The 13886-nt window shown below is 41.9% G+C and overlaps 1 protein-coding gene across 3 annotated transcripts; it reads right to left on the minus strand.

Moving 5' to 3' along the window:
* Positions 1-41: 41 nt before the first annotated feature.
* MKRN2OS (MKRN2 opposite strand) lies at positions 42-13799 on the minus strand. Of its 3 annotated transcripts, none has more exons than XM_025181927.2 (5): positions 13292-13799; positions 12166-12834; positions 7904-7953; positions 5606-5768; positions 42-3701 (listed from the first exon to the last, which is right to left on the minus strand). In XM_025181927.2, exons 2-5 carry the CDS (start codon positions 12381-12383, stop codon positions 3458-3460), a joined length of 675 nt encoding a protein of 224 aa, XP_025037712.1. In that variant the 5' UTR covers positions 12384-12834; positions 13292-13799; the 3' UTR covers positions 42-3457. The 3 variants fall into 3 exon arrangements, with proteins under 3 accessions (XP_025037712.1, XP_006117689.1, XP_025037711.1); XM_006117627.4 differs by adding an exon at positions 9495-9564 and having other exon boundaries at positions 12166-13799; XM_025181926.2 differs by having other exon boundaries at positions 12166-13799.
* Between the last annotated feature and the right edge of the window lie 87 nt (positions 13800-13886).

A 13886-nucleotide genomic window follows, 5' to 3' on the forward strand; every position in this document is an offset into this window, starting at 1 on the left:
TAACAAATGCACATATATTAGGACTTTGCTCTAGTCACTAGACTGCATGCTATGGACATTTGGAGCCTCATAGGCACTGTATAAACTCTGATCTCCATGCTCTAAAAACACAGGCCTTTGGTGCTTGAATTGAGCGTGTGTTAGCACCAGTGTTCCCTTTAAGATTTTCCATCCGTGAGCAGCATGAGTTTTGCCTTGAGCCAACAATGAGGTCGTGTGCACTCGTTCGGCTGTGTGCTGCTGTTGCACCCACTAGTGGACTGCTCCCCAAGAGACTCTCCTAGGTAGCGCCCCCCACCTCATGGGGAGACAGCGAGATGCCCTCCACCCCAGGAGAAAGCTGCTCCCTGGCAGCCTGCGTGCAGAGCCCCAGGCTGCTCCTCACGGGGCTGGCTGAGAGTCCCTATGTGGGGCAGAGTGAAGCTGCTACCAGCACCCAGGTTTTGAAGAGAATGAAGTGCTGGGAGTGGGATACTGACGTGGGTATGGGACAGAGGGTTGAGGTGCAGGGGGCTTTGAGGGGCAAGAGAGAAGCAGGAAGCCCCAGAAGCAGCCACACCACAGCCCAGGGAGCAGACAGGAAGTCACTATGTGGCCCTGAATACAGCTCCAGCACTGGAGACAAAGCAGACACTGGAAGTATCGGGTGTGCTTGGTTTGGAAAACAGTAATGGATGCTTACGTGGGTTCCTCTCCATGCCCACGTCCCGTAAGTCATTCCTACAGTGGGGACACAGCCCCTCGACTTCTCAACATTGTGTGCCCAGAACTTGAACTAAGTAAATTGGATCTAATCCACATCCAGCCCACTTAATTAGCTTTATTAACAGGGATCCTACAATTGACAGGTACTTCTTTTGATCCATCTATCTATCTAGGTTTCTGTTATTTCTTCTCCAATTCATCTGATGAAAGCTCATGATTCTATATGTTTTGGTTAGTCTTTAAGGTGCCACAGGAACACTCATAGTCTGTAACTTCTAAAACAAACACAGCTACCCCCTAAGATTCCTGGAAAATAGTCCTAGAGAGAGAGAGGAGTATGACTTTATTCTAGCTATCTTTGCAACATTAGTTAAAATAAGAAGGTACAATATAATATTTACAATAGTACTATACTTTGTTATTGGAAGAAAAAATATATAATTATCAATACTTGATTTTAGATTTACAAAATAGAGAACAAAATGTATAATTGTAAATGCTTCATTTGACATTTAAATAGCATGAATTAAAAACAGACCATTTATTTGATAACTATAAACATGTGATTTTAATTTTATATATTTCATAATTCAAAAATAAACTTTAACAGGAGTGTATAAGGGCTGGGGATAGCAAGTGATGGACAGGAGAATAGAGGGGGCGAGGCTTCAAGGAAGGGGCGGGGCGGTAGATCTTCACCTGTTCTGAGACTTAAAAAGTGATCTTGGGTGTAAAAAGGTTGGAGACCACTGGGCTAGCCTTTAGTCACAGGGCCCAGCTCCCACTCAGAGCTGTCCAAGGTTCTGGTGTTCCCCATCAGCCCAGAGATCTGCCTGGGTTGAGCTCCAAGAAGAAACTGACAGGCCTTAGCTAGTAGTTCCTTATATAGCAGCCTGCCGCATCCTGATTAGCTGCAGTAAAGGCTGCCCCTCTACCCTGCTCAGAGGACCTCTCCACTGCTCCTGCTGCTGGCCAGAGTGCTGAAAGGCCTCCAGTGGGAAGGTCAGGCTTTGTCCACCCCATCACATCTCCATGAATCTATCTAGCTGTTTTATGAACCCAGTTAAAGTTTTAGCCTTTACCGCATCCTGTGGCAAGGAGTTCCACAGGTTGACTGTGCACTGACTGAAGAAAAACTTCCTTGTGTTTGTTTTAAATCTGCTGCCTGTTAATTTCATTTGGTGACCCCTAGTTCTTATATTGTGGGAATAAGTAAATAACTTTTCCTTATTCACTTTTTCCATACTAGTCATGATTTGATAGACCTCTATCATATTCCCGCTTAGTCTCCTCTTTTCTAATCTGAAAAGTCCAAGTCTTTTTAATCTCTCTTCATATGGGAACTGTTCCAAATCCCTAATAATTTTTTTGCCCTTTTCTGAATCTTTTCCAATGCCAATATATCTTCCCCACAATATTCTTGCCAGCAAGTTAAGGGAATGTGGATTAGATAAATGGACAGTAAAATGGATAGAAAGCTGCCTAGAAGGCCGGGTCCAGCGGGTAGTGATAAACAGCTTGGTGTCAGGATGGCGGTCGGTTTCTAGCGGAGTGCCCCAAGGATTGATTCTAGGATCGGTTTTGTTTAGTATCTTTATTAATGACCTGGATGAGGGGATGGATTGCACCCTCAGCAAGTTTGCAGATGACACTATGCTAGGGGGAGAGGTAGATATGCTTGAGGGCAGAGATAGGGTCCAGAGTAACTCAGACAAATTGGAGGATTGGGCCACAAGAAATCTGATGAGGTTCAACAAGGCCAAGTGCAGAGTCCTGCACTTGTGATGGAAGAATCCCAAGCATTGTTACAGGTTGGGGACCAACCAGCTAAGTAGTAGTTCTGCAGAAAAGGACCTGGGGATTACAGTGGATGAGAAGCTGAATATGAGTCAGTGTGCCCTTGTAGCCAAGAAGGCTAATGGCATATTAGGTTGCATTAAGAGGAGCATTGCCAGCAGATCAAGAGATGTCATTATTCCCCTTTATTTGGCTCTAGTGAGGCCACATCTGGAGTATTGTGTCCAGTTCTGGGCCCCGTACTACAAAAAGGATGTGGATGCATTGGAGAGGGTCCAGTGGAGGGCAACCAAAATGACTGGGGGGCTGGACCATGTGACCTACGAGGAGAGGCTGAGGGATTTGGGTCTGTTTAGTCTGAAGAAGCGAAGAGTGAGGGGGGATTTGATAGCAGCCTTCAACTTCCTGAAGGGAGGTTCCAAAGAGGATGGAGAGAGGCTGTTCACAGTAATGATGGATGGTAGAACAAGGAACAATGGTCTCAAGTTGTGGTGGGAGTGGTCTAGGTTGGATATTAGGAAAAACTATTTCACTAGGAGGGTGGTGAAGCACTGGAATGGGTTACCTAAGAAAGTAGTGGAGTCTCCATCCCTAGAGGTGTTTAAGTCTCGGCTTGACAAAGCCCTGGCCGGGTTAATTTAGTTGGAATTGGTCTTGCCTAGAGCAGGGGCTGGACTTGATGACCTTCTGAAGTCTCTTCCAGCTTTATGGTTCTATGAATCCCAGAACACTCTTGTGCAAGTCTTTTTCTTCTCAATCATATTTACAGATTGTTAGCTTGTCTCCTGTTAATACCTCAAGAGAGATGTGAAAAGGATGATCCTCTTCTGTGATGTATCAGAGTTCTAGTGTGTGTTCAAATACTGCAGGAGTGCATGTCAGGTAGAAGAAGGAGAAACTTGGATCCAAAGGCTTCCTATCTGTAGATCTGTTTTCATTGCATAATAGGATTGTTTTAAGGTAACAGTTTGTCCTCTTCAGAATTGTTCTTTTCTTGATCAGGGCTGTCACTAATGTAGAAATAATTTTCTGCTACCTCCTGGTACAGAGTGATATACTTGGAAGCTTTCCTTGTCTGTGGTATCACAAATCTTTCTGTGAATTCACTTTTACTTGTTGGCTGCTTACCTTGTGCAGCCAAAACACAATTAATAAATGTTAGCGCGTAGGTGTAACAATTGTGGTGGTGTTCATCATACCTGTGAAACAGAAAAACAGGTTAATAAGACAAACTAGTTCTTTAAATAGTGTGTGTAAAAGAGGAGATAATATTTTATGGGTGGAGATAAAGAAGCATACATCTTCCCAAAATGCTTAAATTCTCTTCATATTAGTACTTAAATGCAGTTGTAATAATGAATATCCATCTGATGCTCTGAGATGCTGGAAAACTGTGGGCATAAAAAGTACATTCTACAGCTCTAATGTATCAATAACAAATTCCAATGTTTAAACATAAAATGTGTAGCTTTTACCAGTTGCTTCCCCTTGTTAACTGCCACACTTTTATCCTGTTCAGAAAGCTATCACTGAACCAATTATGTGAATTTTGTCATGACAGACCACTCTTTCACTGTGGTATTTACTTAGAAGCATAGTTTAAACCAATTAAATACTATTATGTTAATCTAGGGACATATCCTCTGTGTTTTATATTCCCATTGGCAATAATAAATTGCACATATAGTGCAAGGGCAGAAACACTTTTTAGTAATTAATTGAAATGGAGTTTAGAACACTTTAAAGATAAATTAACATTCTTATATGATCTTTCCTCCATTTTTAACCAGAATATTGTTCTTCAAAGTTAGTTGGACAGTCCTGTGGAACCACCTAAGCTGAAAGTAGGTTGCAAATATCTTGTCCTTTCATCTCTGGAATATTTCTTAACCTCACTTATAAGTTAATAGTGTGTTTCCTATGAATTTTCACAGCAATAGCAGTCAGCTTGAATATGTCATGTCTTCCTCCCGCTGCACAGCTCTGTTTGTCTTACTGCCTCCTGTAATACTGCACTTGTCCTCCTGTAAACCCCTGCACAGACCTGCTGCTCTGTCCCTTACCAGATTCTATGCCCTGTTCAGAGGCAGTTCCCATTCCTACAGAAATCCAGTCATCTGCAGACCTGTAGCATGGAGGACTGAGTCAAATTCAAAACTTTCTGCTATTTATTTTCAAAGCTCTTCTGCTTTTATTCATGATATAGTTATAACCTCTGATTTCTGCTTTGCTAAACAAGTTATTGCCTGAATATATTCACGGTCTCCCACTGTTTGGATGCCTATAGTGTGCTTGGACCCACCCCACAAAGCACATACTTAAGTGTTTTTGTTGCATCAATGTCATAAAGGAACACTGGAAAATAGGTGCCCTTGCTGTTCGTTGAGGATGACTAAGGGATTTTTGTTTGCCATCCTTTTATTTATAACAAATGACTCTTTATCACATTAATAACTTTCAAATGTGTTTTTAAATTACCACCTTTGAATGGGAAATGGGGCCTGGTATTACAGTCTGCTGGCCAAAATAAAGTTGCCCACAACATAAGCTACTGGAAGTTATCTATGTCTGACTCAATTGCCACTCCTGCTGTCTCTTGCATTTATATATTCCATTAACAAAAGTAGCAGGAGGAACCATTCACTGCATGTCATTTTTACTCTTCCAGTAAAAAGCAAGGTATAGTTTAATGTCCCCCCACAGAGAAATGAATTTAAATTAAAAGAGGGAATTAGATATTTTGCAGCATCCTCTACATTACCAAGCAATAAATAAAGTGTGTAGGCTTCCTTGAAACACAGCACATGGGTCTTTTCCACAAATGTTTAATTTAGATGTAAAGCTAAGACATCATGGCTTATTCTGCATTCCATTACAGTTCTCTGTTACTTCAATAATTACCCCCAAAGTGCCCTATTCTGTTAGCAGAGGTGTTGATTTTCAAGTGGTTTTGTAGGCAGGGATTATTCAGACTGACTCCTATATGACTGGGTAAATCAATCCTGGTTGTGAACCACAAATTTAGTAGGATCTAATGCTGAATATCCCAGTCATCAACCTTTAATAATTATATTCTGGTACATGTATGTGATAGACTACATACCTGTGAAAAAACCAGGCCTCTCCAGTAGAGAATTCTTCTAGGTACTTATCCCACTGGTTAAGCAGTCCATACATGTCTGGCTGCACTAGTAAAATACTAATGCATTGTTCCCACCCATGTTCAACTCTATGAACCCCCGTTTCATTGTAATTATACACCAAACCTGGAAACATAAACAGCAGCAGATTGTTAGAAAGGGAGGTGAATCAGAAATAAGGTTCCACTGATATAAGATGAGATAGCTAGTTACAATATTTAGTTCCATAATGGCACTCTTCATGACAGTACAGTAATTACTGCAGCCTGCAAACCATTATTTTTCCCTAAAACATCATATTCTGGTATGTCTAATCTCGATTAGGGTTGTAAGTGAGCAATCAACTACCCAATAAGCCTAGGCTTATCAGACAGTTGAATCGACTACTCACATTCCCTCCCTTGCTGTGTAACTCCCCCCACTCCTTGCTGCTGCCACTGATACTGAGGCAGCAAGAGTGGGGTAGGAGAGGCTGCTGCGAAGCAGCCTCTACTCGTGGTGGGCACAGGCTCACCATAGGCAGAGACTGCTTAAGTAGCTCAAGCAACAGCCCCTGTCCTCTGACCAGCCAGCCCAGGCCACCGCAGACAGGAGCTGCTCCAGCCAGGCAGGCAGCCTGGCTCAGTTCTTGCTCTTGCTACGTCCAGGACCAGACCCTGCTGCGGCTCTGCAATTTAAAATGCAGTAGGAGCAGAGCAGCCTGCCCCCGAGCTCCTACTGTGTTTTAAATTACAGAGCTACAGCGGGCTTTTGACCCAGACCTGGCACGAGCCAGGACTGAGCCAGGATGCCTTCCCCTATTGACTAAATGAGTAGTCGATAAAAAATTCTCTCAACTACTCGATTAGTAAATTAACCTCATTTTAACATTCCTAATCTTGATCATGAAATTGTTCACATTTTTATACTGTAATTTCAGTTTGCATTTGTTGAAAAAGCAGTGACAAATAAATCTGACCTAAAACTTAAGATTCTGAAAAATAACCTTTTGCAAAATAGAAATCCAAAAGCTTTTTTTAACTCCAGATTTAACAGATTTTCTTTTAAAATAAATAAATGTTCCTCTGCCAAATTTGCAACCCAAACATAGAAGCCTAGTGCTAGTAGAGGAGAACCTAAAATGAAATGAAACAAGGAAGGCTGAAAGAATTGGGTTTGTTTAGTTTAGAAAAGAGAAGATTGAGGGGGGACATGATAGCCGTTTTCAGGTATCTAAAAGGGTGTCATAAGGAGGAGGGAGAAAACTTGTTCATCTTGGCCTCTGAGGATAGAATAAGAAGCAATGGGCTTAAACTGCAGCAAGGGAGGTTTAGGTTGGACATTAGGAAAAAGTTCCTAACTGTCAGGGTAGTCAAACACTGGAATAAATTGCCCAGGGAGGTTGTGGAATCCCCATCTCTGGAGATATTTAAGAGTAGGTTAGATGGATGTCTATCAGGGATGGTCCAGACGGTATTTGGTCCTGCCCTGAGGGCAGAGGACTGGACCCGATGACCTCTCGAGGTCCCTTCCAGTCCTGGTATTCTATGATTCTATTAAATAATCCAGAGACTATAAATTAAAGTAAAACTGACCTCTATTTCCATTGTCCAAGATGAAAAAAAAACTAATAATAATCAGAGAAATTATGATAGCCTGTAGGCAAGGACCTCTTTTTTAAAATATTTTTTAATCTGACAAGTGCCCCCTTAATTTAGAATGTGCTTAAAAACCAGCAAAACAATTCAGCATGCTTTGACTCTCATTAAGGCATAGTACAAATGGGCTGCCTACTTATTAGTTCTTTGTGCTAAAGATGGACAAAATGGGGCTTTGCTTGATTTTGAATGTGGGTTCCATTTTTGTCTGTACTTCCAAAATTTGTGGGGTTTGGAAAGGATAATATTAAATGATTCTGGTTTGGGGTTCTCTTTGCTCTATAAAACAGAATCCTGAATTCAAGTGCTCAGTTTTGGTGAAATCCTAGCTCCATTAAAGTTAATGCTAAATTTCAGTAGTGCCTGGATTTCACTGCAGATCTCTTGTAATAAAGGGAAATGTTTTTTTTTCTTTGGCAAGTCTCATGTGTTACCTAACAATCCAGAATTGACTGGCTCAGATGTATTCAGCACTCACACAGAAAAACTATTTTTTAGCCCCAAATGTCAGGTCACGAGGGTAGAGGAGTAAAACCAAATCTAAGATATACATTGCAAATCCTATTAAAGTACGTACACAACTTTTTAAAAAAGTTGATAAATTAACTTCAAAGCCCTTATTACCGTTAGTATTGGTTATTCCGACATGGAGATCAGAGCTTCCATTGTATCCTCTGAAAGAAAAAGGGGAACGTTTTCATTGCTGTGCTTAAAAGAAGCACCTGGGATCTTTTTCAGGGGGATAAGGCAACACAGCACATTTATTGAACATACATAGATCAATCAATACTTATCATATGCATATGACACATTATACTCATGCACTCACACACACGCACAAGCACACTCAGTCTTGTTGTTACCAAAGTTGCTCCCCCTCACTGCACTGGCCAGGTGAGTTAGATGGGGGAGGGGTGGAGCCAGGCTTCTGCCAATCCGGATCGATGCTCCCATGTTGACAAGACAAAAACCTGGGGTCCCTCTGCAAGATGCCTCCTATTTATCCCTCTCATGCAGCCAATTAGTCATCACCTCGCCTTTCTTAACGCTGCTTCAGAGAGAGTTCTTCCAAGGGCAGGCACTTGCTGCTTGACTCCCAAGGCTTCTGTATGTCCAGTCTTCTTCATGAGCTCACTTTGCAGGTATTGTCTTAGATCTGGCTCCCAGACCTTCTCCACCCTTGCAACTGTTGCTGGAGGTGCTCCCCTTTCATTCTCCATTCACACCTCATTCATTTCAACAGGACAATCAAGGAAAGGGGAGAGCTCAAAAGACATTTTTTATCATACAAGATCTATGTATCTTAATACAAAGTTATAGGAGAAATGTTACAGAGATTCTATAAGAACACTTAAAGATATATCCAAAAGGACAAGATCTTAATACAAAATATAATATTACAAGGATTTCTCCACATCATGACTGAGAATTCATTATTTCTTGTAGGTATTGCTGGGCTTTAACTCTCGAACACAAACATTTTTACTGCTTTCCCCTCCCAGTCTATTAAATATACCCTGAAAAGGCTCTTTTCCCTCTTAGTAGCTCATAGGCGCTACAACAGGCCTGAGCAAAACAATCAGTTTTTCATTTTGTACAAGTATATGGACCTATGTTAAAGTAGATGTATATGTTAGTACAGCTTGAACCTCTCTAGTCTAGCACTCTGGACTTGACTGTTGAACCAGAGAGTCTGCCAGACCACGGTAGGTCAATGTTGTCTAGCAGCATTACCAACACTTTCACTGCTTACTGGTGGCTGTAAACAAACTTTATGGGACCACAGGACATTTGGCTATCCCTGTGATAAGTTGACATCCGGCTAATTAAAACCATGCCGGACCATGGATATTTCCGGACCAGAAAAGTCTAGATAGGTTCAACCTTTATCAAAATTGCCATTTTTGTTCACTAAGCATTTTGACTGAGGCCCCGTAGTGAACTGTGTATTGTCATCTCTAGCAATAATACTTAAGCGTCGCTGAGTTTAAAAACACACTTTTAGAATATTTCAGAGATTATTACGGCATGAATAATGGCAATTGCATAGTAAAAATATCTACAAGGCAGACTAGCAGTTACATAGTAAGTACAAAAGCTAACAAATGGAGAAGTATTACATTAGAATTCAAATATATTTATACTTCCAATCCCACAGACAGAGACAAAGACCTACAGGATCTATATCAAGTATTCTTAAAACTAAAATACCCACCCAGAGAAGTGAAAAAACAGATTCACAGAGCCAGACGAGTACTCAGACATTAGCTTCTTCAAGATAGGCCCTACAAAGAAAACAACACAACTCCACTTATCATCTACAGCCCACAACTTAAACCACTCCAGCACATTAACAACCATGTACAATCTATCCTGGAAAATGATCCCCCTCACTATCACAGGTTTTGGGAGACAGGTCAATCCTTGCCTACAGACAACCCCCTAACCTCTAACAAATTCTTTCCAGCAACCATGAAACATACCACCATCATACTCACTCAGGAAAACCCCTACCCCACAATCAAATTCTGTCCACACATTTATACAAGCAATATCATCACAGGACCTAACCACATAAACCACCACATCAGAGGTTCATATAACTGGACATCCACCAATGTGATCCATGCCATCAAGTGCCAGCAATGCCCCTCTGCCATGTAAATTGGCCAAACTGGACAGTCTCTATGATAAAGGATTAATGGATGAAAATCAGATATTCGAAAAGGTAACACAGAAACCTGTTGGGGAATGTTTTAACTTGTCCGAGCACTCATTAATGAATCTCAAGTTTCCATATTATTACAAGCCAATTTCTAACACCAGCCTGAAAGGGAAACTGCAGAGTTTAATTCAATTTACAAGTTTGATATCTACAATAGAGGTTTAAACAAAGACCTTAACTGGATTACCCGCTATACTCCACATCCTAGTGACATAAAAAGCCAAACACTGGATACTTAAGAGTACTTAGAACACAGTCTATCAACTTCATTTAGCATGGACACTCTGACTATTCTTTTCCCATTTTTTCTCCTTTCCCTCCCCATCCCCTCTTTCTCTGCTATTTATTAGGAATCTGGACCCCTTAAACTCCATTTATCTGAAGAAGTAGGTTGTGCCCACGAAAGCTCATGATACCATCTACTTTTTGTTAGTCTCTAAGGTGCTGCTGGACAATTCATTGTTTTTAAAATGTATGCCTATAGGACTCCTTGCCAGAGAAATTTGTGAAAACCAGGACTTTTAACACCATTCAAAAAAGAACTAGATAAATACATGGAAGTTAAGTCCATCAATATTTATTAGCCAGAATGAGTAGGAATGGTGTCTGTAGCCTCTGTTTGTCAGAGGGTGGAAATGGATGAGAGGAAAGGAATCACTTGATGGTTCCTATTCTGTTTACTCCCTCTGGGGCACCTGGCATTGGCCACTGTCAGAAGACAGGATACTGGGCTAGATGGACTTTTGGTCTGACCCAGTATGGCCATGCTAATGTTCCATCTAGCCACTATGCAGTACAAGCTATGGGCACCCAATCTACTCTTACTGTGTACAACCTTCATTGTGAGACTGATTAGTCAGCAAATTTCAACTGAAAATACAGAAAACGATTGTAATAATTTGTGAGATACGTTGACAATTAAGAATACGCAATGTAACAACATTTCATCTTATTATATTGCAAATGTTGATAATCACCATCTTTGCAACATGCTAAAAAACGTAATCACTTCCAGAGAAAAAAAAATTTGCCTAGGCTTTTGTTTGGTAGCTTTGACCAGTAAATATTAAAGGTACTGAAATTAATTTAAACTGTGCAAAACCACTACAGCTGCAGTTTTTAAGGTGCCTGGAACAGTGTAAAATAAGGATTTTAAGAGATGGGTAACTGACTAAATCATGTACTGTAGTCAATACAATTTTTCGATTAGTCAATAAGGGAGGGCATTCTGTACTGGCTGGCACCAGTCTAGGAGCTAACCTCACCGTGGCTCTGCAGTTTAATTGTAGTAGGAGCCAGGTATGCAAGCAGCCCGGCTCCTGCTACATTTAAACTGCAGAGCCGCAGCGGGGGTAGGCCCCCAACGGGTGCAAGCTGGGACTGCTGCTGCTCTGCATTTTAAATGTAGTAAAAGCCAGGTGGCCCTTATTACATTTAAGATGCAGAGCCGCAGCAGTTCTGGACCAGGGCAAGCCAAGACTGAGCTGGACTTGCTCAGTCCTGGCTTGCACCTGGTCCAGCAGCCCCTGTCTATGGGGTATCTCAGTGGGGAGCTGGGACCCCTCCTGTGGACATGGGCGGCTGCTGCTGCTGCGAAGGAGGCTGCCATGAAAGAGGATGAATGAGGAACAGTTTGACTTAATTGAAAAGTCATTCTTTAAATTACCATCTGAGCATGAACACTAACATCTTTCCCTTTAAAGGAGAAAACTGGCATATGTCTATAACTCTTTGTTTTAAGTATTTAGAATCTTTCAACATCTTTAATTCTACTATTTTATAAAATAAATTACATATTTTCTTCAAACAAAAATATATAAAATATTAAATGAGAATTCCCCCTATGTAATCAGTAATACAACATGATCCAAACAACCATAAAAATTAAAACAGCCATGTTCACATACACCAGCTGTTCAGTTTGGTACATATTAGAAAAATTGCCAAGAAAGAGATATATTCTGAAATTTTACTCAGTTTCTGCTCAAGGAGTTACCCGGGAACATTTTACAGACCCGAATAGTTCCACTGGCTTTGGTGGAACACTATTTGTAGTGTTAGGCCCTGGAAGCAGTAAATATATTAACACAACAAAATGCTGCAAGCAAACATTAGGAAACACTTCATTTAGCAATGATAACAAAACTAAAAATATCCATACCTAAGAAATGTTCCTGTAGTAGGTGTAAGTAAAAATGAACATTTCTGCCTATGTCCGTTGACAAAAGGGCTAGGAATGCTGACAGGTGCATCTTCTAATCTCCTGAAGTTTAGACTCTGCCCACAAATAGGGCAGAGCTCGGGCACGCAGGAGCAAAATATGTCCTTCTTACAATGGCTGAACTTAACTAAACCTTTCTCTGAGTCCAAGGACTGCATTGTTTTAGCCAACTACTTGTACAAATAGAAGCTTTCTGAAACTACCTTCTTTAGCTGCCTACAACAATCTCACTCAGGGTTCAGGTGGATCACTGCATTAGGAATGGATGTTATTCAGTGATGTCATACAGAATGACAGCCCACTTAACCACTCACTGTTAGGATAATTAGTATCTGGAGACAGTGTTCAGACAACCTCTTAAAGAGCTAGTGCTCATTTTAATATTAAGAATTGGGTTGAGAAGTTTTACCGTGAGAATATATACATGGTTTTGCTTTGGTTCAGTTCTCGATCTTCCCCTCTAGGTCTCTGTATCTGCTAGGTTTTACAATTAGCATTTAGTATACAAGAACATAAATGCTCATCAACAGTACAGAAAATATAGGTTGAACAAGCTTTGTTCCTTGATATTAAAGCTGAATTGTTTGCAACATCTCCTCTCTGTAGATTCTAAAACAACAAAAAAAGATTTCTCAGTTCCAAGAATGGTATTGTCCATAATGTTGCTTTTCTAGTAATAATCTAAAGCGGTTATCTCTATTTCAGCTTGAATTTTGTGTCTATACATAGCAATCTTCACTATCATTTGCTTTATAAGCTAATGTAATAGATACAGGGCCAAACTGAACCCTGGTGTGATTCCAGGGATTCTGGTGTGGGGCTGGAGATGAGAAGTTCAGAGTGTGGGTGGGGGTTTGGGATTGTAATGGAGATTATGGTGCAGAGGATGAGGGCTATGGCAGAGGGTGCAAGCTATGGAGTAGGACTGGAAATGAGGGTGTGGGTTCTGGGTTGGGACTGAGGAGCTGGGGTGAGAGCTCTGGGAGGGAGTTTTGGTGTGTGTGTGTGGGGGGGGGGGGAGGGAGTACAGCAGAAGGGAGGGGTGCAGATTCTAGACACTGTTTACCCCAGGTGGCTCCTGGAAGCAACCGGCATTTCCTTTAGGCTCCTATGCAGAGGCATGGCTATGCAGCTGAATAGCCCACTATGACAACTAGGGATATAATAATATAATCAATTAACTGATCAGCAAAATCTTACAAATTAATGCTATAGACTCCCCCCCCCCAGTTAATTTTTTAGCAAGCTGGCCAGCAGCCTGGCTCAGTCCTGGTTCACGCTGGATCCAGGCCCTACCCTCGCTGCAGCCCTGTATTTAAAGTGTATTAGGAGCCAGGCAGGCAGCCTGGCTCATTCCCAGCTTGCACCAGACCGGGGAGCTCACACTGAGCTGCCGCCTCAGTATCAGAAACAACAGGGCAGGGCGGCAGGCCGCTGGCCCGCCAGGGGAGCTGGTTTTAAAGTGGCTCCCCGCATGGACTAGCTCCTGCCTGGGCCTCTGCCCCGGAGCTCGCCTTAGGCCCACTGCACTGCTGGCACCACTGAGTCTACCAAACGGGGCTGCCTCGCCCAGGGCACAGGGGCAGCGCTCTGCAGCTACCTACGTCGGTGGGCGGGGCCGGGCAGCCTTGGGGTCGCGGCCTAGCGGGCGGCCTTCCAGG

This window comes from Pelodiscus sinensis, chromosome 11, assembly GCF_049634645.1.
Source record: "Pelodiscus sinensis isolate JC-2024 chromosome 11, ASM4963464v1, whole genome shotgun sequence".
In the NCBI taxonomy this organism is placed as follows: Eukaryota; Metazoa; Chordata; order Testudines; family Trionychidae; genus Pelodiscus; species Pelodiscus sinensis.

Coding starts and splice junctions, on each gene's coding strand:
- MKRN2OS (XM_025181927.2), bottom strand. CDS start 12,383: ATGCAGTCCTTGGACTCAGAGAAAGGTTTAGTTAAGTTCAGCCATTGT. Junction 5,769..7,903: donor CGGAATAACCAATACTAACG/GTAATAAGGGCT, acceptor TTATGTTTCCAG/GTTTGGTGTATAATTACAAT. Junction 3,702..5,605: donor GAGGCCTGGTTTTTTCACAG/GTATGTAGTCTA, acceptor TCTGTTTCACAG/GTATGATGAACACCACCACA.